The following is an 8,771-nucleotide window of genomic DNA, read 5'->3' on the forward strand; positions in this document are numbered from 1 at the left end:
CTACCCTTTCTGCGATTTCATATTGGGTAGTAAGAAATTCTTTCATTTGCTGCCACGTTGGGCACTTTCTTCGCGATGAGAGCGATTGCTCCCACAAAAGTAACGATTTTTCTGGTAATGCAGCTGTGCATATATTTACCAGAATGGGGTCCCAATTATCTGTGGGAATATTCTGTGTTGATAAAACAGACAAACAATTTGAAACCGTGGATTGAAGCTTTATGAATTCTTCACTGGTTTCTTTCTGAATTTTTGGTAAATTCATTAGTATCGTCACTTGCTTGTCGACCAATATTCTCTCGTTTTCGTAACGTGCTTTAAGAGCTTCCCAAGCAAAATTGAAATTTTCGTCATTGAGAGCGAACTGTTTGACTATTACGCCTGCCTGACCTTTGGTTTTGTATCTGAGGTGATACAATTTCTGCGCTTGAGATAATTTAGGATGGTTTATGTACACAGCTGTAAACATGTCCCGGAAGGACGGCCACTGTTCATAACCACCATGAAATATATCTGTGTCGCATACTGGCACTTTAAGGTGAATGCCTGAACTTGCCTCTTGGGCTTGTCTTTGTGGCAGCTCTACCCTCGGTTGTGGAGTAGGTGCAATTTCTCTTAAAAGCTTTAGTTGATCAGAAATCATTGCTTTTGTGTCTTCGAACTGGTCTAGGCAATGTTCATACTTGGTATATGCCGAGGATTTAAAATTTTCCGGTAGATCTGAGTCGTCAGATTCTACGATTGCGTCATATGCCGCTTGGAGGCGTGTCCAGAAATTGTCTAAATTATCCTTTTTGATTTCTAAGACCGATTCAGAATTGTCTTGAATGGGTGAAGATGAAAATCGAGTGCAGTATCGTATCAAAGTGTCACTTTCAGCAATGAATTTTGTATAAGAAATGTCTTTACCCCTCTTTAGTTTTGTAGCACCTTGCTTTGAGCGTGTAGCTTCTGCCGGTGTACACGGACTTTGTTCGTCTGAAATCATCTTTGGAACTTTTAGCAACTGAGTTGTTTTCGATTCCTTTGAGTCTGAGCTCATTTAAAAGATGTATAGAATGAATGAAAACGTCTTAGTGAAAACTAGACTTGTAGATCAAATGTCGAATAGAAGACTCTTTTGTATGTAAGAGTTTCCAACAAGTAAATAAAACCAATAATTTTTTGATAAACCGAGTTTTTTTTTTTTTTTTTTTAAATATTTTCGTATATATCTGTATTTATGTATATGATTAGACGAGAACTCTTTTAGGTAAATAAGAGTTTTGAACGAAATTGAAATAAAAATAGCGCTTTACGTATTTGATAATATGCGTAATCACGAACTCTTTTACGTTAATAAGAGTTTTCAAATGAAATAAATAATTAATCGCTTAAATTTGCTTTAATTATTTATTAACGACCGAAAATATTTTATGTATTTTATTATTTTATGTATATATTTTTTTTGTTTTGTTTTTTATATATATTTGAAGTTCAAATGTCCTATAGGGTATACCTATAGGTGGATATATTATTTATTATGTCCTAATGAGCGCTCGTTTCAGAGATCACTGCACTTTGTACATATGCATGTATGTACATATGTATTACGCTTTGATTTTTTACACAATCCTGCTTGTTTTTGTTGATCAAAAATCAAGGGGTATTGCGGGAATATGCCAATGTGGACTTTGAATGTAGTTTATGCGCAATCCTGCTTGGTTTTGTTAGACGAAAACCAAGGGGTATCGCGGAGCATATGCCTATATGGACTTTGAAGCAAGCGTATCTACATACATATGTGACAATACACTTATGTACAACTTTGTATTTTATAAAATTATAATTATTTTTATTTAATTTGTACCCAATGTCGATTGGGTATTTCTTCCAGTATATTGAATGTATATGTATATTTATATGCGCCCGTATGTGCATATATATGTACGCATGTATATATGTATATATTTTCTTACGAAGAAACCACGAAAAGAGAATTAACCGACGGTGATTTTCGCAAGATTCACTTGTTAGTAAGTACTGTATGTACTTATGTATATAATTTGTATAACTGCGCCGCATATACAGAAGTTTGTAGATATATATGCACGCAGTGAGAAGAGGCCGCGAAAAGAAAATAGAATGGTATTCTGCTTTTAGAATATATGTATGTATGTATGTATTAATGTAGATATTTTGAAGTATGTATATACATATGCATATGATTTGACTAGTAAACGAGCCAGTTATGCTCTTTATATGTTTTTAGAAATATATATATGTATGTATGTACGTGAAATATATGAATATATGTATGTATGGTATTAAATTTAATTTCCAAATACGCTTTTGTTTGTCATTTGTCGTTTGTTGTTTCTTTTTTTTTTTTTTCCTTTTTTCCGATTGCCGTAGCTTATTTTAAGCAATCCTGCTTATACTTGGTGAAGTATAAGGGGGTCTTGCCGGAAATTTCGCAAGTAAATGCTTGAAGTTTTATACATTTATATTTTTTTTTTGAGGTTGGTTTGTGTTATGACACAACGGTAAGCATTTACCGGCAATCACTAATCCGTTATATACTGTACCAAACTGCTTTGTTAGCGGTTTTCGGTTTTAACCGGAAAATAAACCGAATACCGAACAGTTTGGTAACGGTTTCCACTTATTTTTCGACCGGGATTTTGGTCTGAACCGTAAACTTTATGTTTTAGTATGTTTTAGAGTTTAAACCATACATATGAAAATGATATATTAAAATGAAAGGAGACGATACTACTCACTTTGATTTCCGCCAGGGGCTTTTGGGGACAATATGAGTGTATGTGTCTATGGGTATTTGCCTGTGTCTACGCTTGTGCCTGTGCTTGTGGAGTGCTTCTTTCTCCTATCCTTGTGCTGCTTGCTGCTTTCTGCTGCGGTGATTTTCTGGTGGCTTTGTGTTTTATTGGTTTTTTTTTTTCCTTTTTTGTCTTGTTTTTTCTTGTTTGTACGTTATTTCACCCACTACTTCACTTTTATTTTCACAGCACACTTATTTATTTAATTTTTTTTTTTTTTTTCACTTGTACGGTTTAGAACCCCTTTTTCTTGTTGTTGTGTTTTATTTGTGCTTTGATTTTCGTCACTTTAATCACAGCGTTACATCTTTTCACTAATATGTATGTATGTATGTATAAACCACCGTACTTGTCTTCTTTTTTTTCTTTTATTTTTTCCTGTACGTTTGTTCACTTTTTATGTGTTGTGTAGTATATACATCCATGTGTATAGCCAAAAGCTTCTCTTTTTTTGTTTTGATTTCTGACCATATTTTTAACTTTCTTATAATTTTTTTTTTTAACTTTTTATATATATTTGTTTTCACACTGCACTTTCAACCTACATTTGTTTTTTTCTTTTTTTTTTTGTTTTCCACTCTTTAGGTTTTTAGTTAGCAGTTTGCTAAATTTTTGTCACTCCCGGTGCAAATTTTTTTCACTACCGGTTTTATTTGTCCAAGTTTTGTCACTAACGGGATTTTTCCCTATCACTACCGTTTTGTGTAAAGTTTTTCACTCCCGTTTTTTTTTTTTTTTGTAATTAATTTAGCATTGTTAGCGCGTCGCCGCGTCACCGAGATTATTTATATTTTATTTTATATATTTTTTAAATTTATGTCGCCACTAGTGCCGTCCGGTACGGCTCGAAGGACCAATAGAAAAACTGACGTTGATCACACAACAAATTACCGGCACTGGTATTAAGCGTCGAACGTTTGGTTATCGGATACGTGTAGGCGCACTGATTGATCGAGAAGAAAGAGTGGCTGGCGCCGTCCGCCAGTCCCTTTTGTTGCTTGTGTCTGGTGTCCTCGTGTGTGGTGTGAAAGGTGTGGTGTAGATGAGATGAGAGTGTGATGAAATGATGTGTGGATGATGTAGATGGTGTATTCGTGTTGAGTATGGTGTGTATGAGTGGGGTGTAGTTTGATTATAGTAAGAGGGGGGTCAGGTGCTCATTTAGCCAACAATGTTGAAAATAGTGCTACGAAATGGAGATTTTTCCATTTCCCTAAGGATAAAACACTACTAAAACAACGGATTAATTTTTGTCGTCGTACGGAAAAAATTAATGTTAAAAATGCATGCATTTGTAAAGTGCACTTCGCTCCAGAAGCTTTCGAAAAAAATTTTCAGTTTGAAATGGGTAATTATAGCATTTTGATTACAATAATTTTACTTTTATAAACAAACACTCTTGCAGACTTAAGTTCGCGGAGTCTAACGAAGTTGCTACCTAGCGCTTTTCTCACGTTAACCAGATTAACTCCTGCAGAGGCTAATGAACGGCAGAAAAGGATGGAGTCTCGCTTAAACCAGGTTGTTTTAGAAAATTTGTTCGGCGTAATCAGGTTAAAAGGCGGTCTTCACGATTACCCTGACAGGCAGGAGTTCAAATATAGGCTGCGTTCCTATATAGTTGGTCACAACGAAGGAGCGATCACAGAAGAAGGAAATGCTAAAGTCGACAACACACCAGATTTGGAAGGGAATTACTTATCTCTAACCGGTAATTATCAAAATATTAAACGTACATAGTATATTATAAACCTAAAACTACAGAAAACATTCCTATATAAAAATGTATTGATGTTAACAAATGCAAATATGTACTTACATACAAACTAAGTTTTTGCATACTGACCACTGTTTCTTATCTTAATTGTAATAATAATCTTAACTAACAATTTATTCCATTTATTTATACGCATGTATGTATGTTTATTATATTTTTGCAGGTAATATTTTTCAACGTGTGTCAATTGATCTAAATTCCGCTGACCCAATTAAAAAAATGATGACTTGAAGATTCTCAACAACGACGGGCTTGAAAATTTGGCAGGGTACATCTGCCACAAACTTGGTAAAGACAACCTCGAAATGTGTGCCAATTCAGAAAATTGTTCGTCTTATACTTGGGTGGATCACTTATCTGAAGGAGGACTCTCAAAACCAACAGATATGTTCATGGAGCATATGAGAGCCTTGCAAGCAGTATTTGACGACTTAAATGGTACTGATTTGCATATATGTAAAAATTACGTCCAGAAGCACTTAGATTTAAGTAATTTTGTAAATTGTAGCACCAAAGTAAAATAATTGTTTTTCGGAGCTAGAATGTATTTTAGGATTCGTTCCTTAAATAAAAACTTAATTGAAAATATGTACAGCAAAAAAAGAAAATTAAATAAGACAATAAATTGATAGTGGGTCACAAAATATTTAATATTTTTATTTGCATAAATGTATATCGTTGAAACAAACACAGCAAAGAGATAAAATTAAATAATACAAAGAAAATACAATGAAATGAATATGTAGGTAAATGTTCACTGTAAAATATGCAATTATATTGATATCTTTTATTAATTTTCACTTATATTAATGTTAACTTTTGACGATAATCATGTTTTTGTATGCCTGCAATACAAAATTGCTTCTTATTGCAAAGAAAAACAAGCAACTGAAAATCACCTGATTGTACGTTGGTCAACCGTAACGTAGATGCTCAGAACGAACAAAATTTTAACTCGTCATTCCGCAATCTTGTTTCCATCATTCTTGCGTGCCAACATAAAAAATAAGAAATTTTGTAGTCACTATTATATACGGCCCTGTCGAAGAATCCGATTTTCTCGGTATCGCATTTCAATCCGACAGTTTTTTTCGAAGGGTGTCGCACAATCCGATCTTATCGATTTTCATGTTCGAAACGCATTTTTATAGGTTTAAGGTGTCGCGAATTCCGGGTTTGTAGGTTTTCTTATCGGAAACAAAACGGTCAGACGATCGCTAACGGTTTTATTTTATGTGCCATATTTACACGATGTAGCTACTATTTCTTATAAAATGTAAGTACATACATATATTTTGTCCAAAGTGTAAAATGTAATTCACATTTGAATATAAACATACCATTGATACTATTTCAACATTTCCATGGGAAAACATAAAAATAGAGGGTTTACCAAACGAGAAAAGGCGCTTGTGGACTCCCTTTGGCAACAATTAGCAGAGTCGCTTAACAGCGCAGGCCCGCCAATAAAGGATGTGAACGGTTGGAAGAAGGTAATCAACAATGCTTTCATACTCAAGCTAGTGGAAATACTATTCCATTTTCTAATTCTTTTCTCCTATTTTTAGATATGGACGGACTGGAAAAGTGAAGTGAAAAAGAAGTTGGCGCAGAATAAAATCGAAGCCCGAGCCACTGGTGGAGGACCATTTTCTAAGTATACATTGAACCAAACGGAGGAAACCATTGTACGCATTTGTGAAATGGCTCAGAGTGTTGGAGGGCTTTCGGGACTATCATTTGGTCTCGAGGAAGAATATTTAATATCAAGCGATGACGATATCCCTTCAACTTCTGCGAAACGTCCTCGTCTTGACACCTCTATCGCTCAAAAACCTACGCCAAAAGAAACAACAAATGAGCGGCTAAAAAAGTTTCTTGAGTACGACAAAGAATGAAAGCTGGACATATCTAACAAAATGGATGCTATCCTCGAATTTCAAAAAATTGCAGCAAAAAAATGCTTGAAGTATTACGCAAACATGAGAAGGAGGAGTATGATCCCTTGGAAGAGGATGACTGATTTAAAATACGTTAAAATAAAACTATTTACATATGTACAATGAATTCTATAATTTAATTAATTTAAGGATTTACGTATTTAAATAAACAATTTCATGTTGTGTGCCTTAACAAAAGAACAATAGATTTAAGGAGCGTTTGCTATTTCGTTTCGGATCCGTTGGCCCTCATTTTGCGTTCTACCATGTGATAAAATTTCAGAATTTTCATCGTAAACTTCTGTGGAAACGGTGATAGTTTCTATATTGGGGCATTCAATGTTATAGCACCGACAGATGTTGTGCAGTGCGCAACAAACATTGACAATTTTAACCACCTTTTGTGGGTTATATTGCAATGCACCTTGTAAGCATCGAAAGCGACTTTTTAAAAGGCCTATCGTTCTTTCAATCACATTGCGTGCCGAAGAATGAGCCCTGTTAAAAGTATTTTGCAGTGAGCCGTACTCAGGATCTCTGTATGGAGTTAACAAGAACGGTTCAATACCATATCCACTGTCTCCTAGTAACCTGGAAGTTCGTTCGCCAATTTCGTACTCCCTAAGAAAGTGCTGTCGAACGGTGCTTATGCTCCAAACAAACGCATCGTGACTGGATCCAGGATACCTTACATCTACTGCACGAATCGTCATATTACTGTCGCAAACCTTTGAAAGTAAACACATATACATTTAATAGTAACTTGATGCATAAACTTGTTCTATTTCTTACAATCATAGCGTTCATACTGAAGAATCCTTTTCTATTAAAGTAGAGGTGTTCATCAGTGGAAGGCTTTATAACTTTAATATGTGTTCCATCGATGCAGACAATGATGCCAGGAATTCTATATTTGTTATAAAAATAGTCTTTGGAGTGTTGTTTTTCACTGGCTCCCATTGCAAGTTGTATCCATTGATGACATATAGAATGTTCTAATGTTTTTATCACTCGTGTTAGCACTTCTGATATAGTGCTTCTTGCCATACTTATGTTTGCATCATTTCCCACTGATCGCTGATATGGGCCTTCGGCCACAAAACGAAGCGTTGCAGCAAGTTGAAGCACTGCGGGAATCGTCGATGAACGTAAGTGTGGCTGAATTTTGTCCAATACCATAACAAAAGCTTCTTTGTTTAAGCGATATTGAGCAATAAATCTGCAAATAAGTGAGTTATAAACACATAGCCATTGAAGTAAAGTTTTGTATACGTTGACTCCGGCAGCTCGAGAGGGTTGCTCTTATCTCGTAATATTCGCCGCCTTAAACTGTGTTACTGCTCCTCTTCCATCATAAGTAATATGGCAATTGCAGCTGCCATAATATATTTCAGTTATTTTCTTTGAATTTTCACAAAACAGTTCAAATATTATAAAAATGCTCTATTGTTTACAAATAAGCGTAAATTTAATTTAACACATCAATGGAACAGCTGATTCGAATATCGGTTTTGCTCATGTTCGAAAAAAGCTTATTCCGATAGAATTTCGCGACACCAAATGAAACCGATATCGGTTTTCATTTCCGGCAAAAACCAATTCCAAGTCGGATTCTACGACAGGGCCGATAATAACAGAACCTTAAGTGCCCTGGCGACGATCAATAAATTTCGTCAAACATTTTAAGTGTGTTGGTGTCGTCGGCTCTCGTCGGGTACACGTACGCTACGCCGATCTGTTGTCGGCTCTGTTTGATGAAAATCAAAAATATTTGATATTTCTATTTGGCGGACGATAATTTGATCATCTCCACTCATGTTTGAAGAGCATGAGCTCAAAACTGAAAGCATATGTATGTATACGGACACGGAAAAGTGTGAAGTGAATTTTCATAAGTGCAAAAAAATTTTTATTTTTATTAAAGACCTGTGTGAAATTTTAAAATAAATAAAATAAAATGGAGAAATCATCTAATTAACAAAAATTTATATTACGGTTAATTGAACATTATCAAATTTTGGAAGGATTGTGGGACACGAAAGTAAAAGCTTACAGCAGTAGAGGAAAAAAGGAACCAATACCAAACCCGTCTCGAAATTTATAAGGAGCGATATCCCAAGGCAACAATAGAGGATTAAAAAATAATAAATAATGTTTAGGCGGGAGAAACAACGATTAGCTGACTGTGAGAGACATTCTAGTGTATTAAGATGTATGTCTTTATGCCATTTTCCA

The 8,771-nt window shown here is 34.9% G+C and overlaps 1 protein-coding gene across 1 annotated transcript; it reads left to right on the forward strand.

Moving 5' to 3' along the window:
* The first annotated feature begins 5,960 nt into the window (after positions 1-5,960).
* Positions 5,961-6,619, forward strand: LOC120779525. Its single transcript, XM_040111855.1, has 3 exons — positions 5,961-6,089; positions 6,165-6,478; positions 6,550-6,619. Exons 1-3 carry the CDS (start codon positions 5,961-5,963, stop codon positions 6,617-6,619), a joined length of 513 nt encoding a protein of 170 aa, XP_039967789.1.
* Positions 6,620-8,771: the final 2,152 nt, after the last annotated feature.

This window comes from Bactrocera tryoni, unplaced genomic scaffold, assembly GCF_016617805.1.
Source record: "Bactrocera tryoni isolate S06 unplaced genomic scaffold, CSIRO_BtryS06_freeze2 scaffold_11, whole genome shotgun sequence".
Classification (NCBI taxonomy): domain Eukaryota; kingdom Metazoa; phylum Arthropoda; class Insecta; order Diptera; family Tephritidae; genus Bactrocera; species Bactrocera tryoni.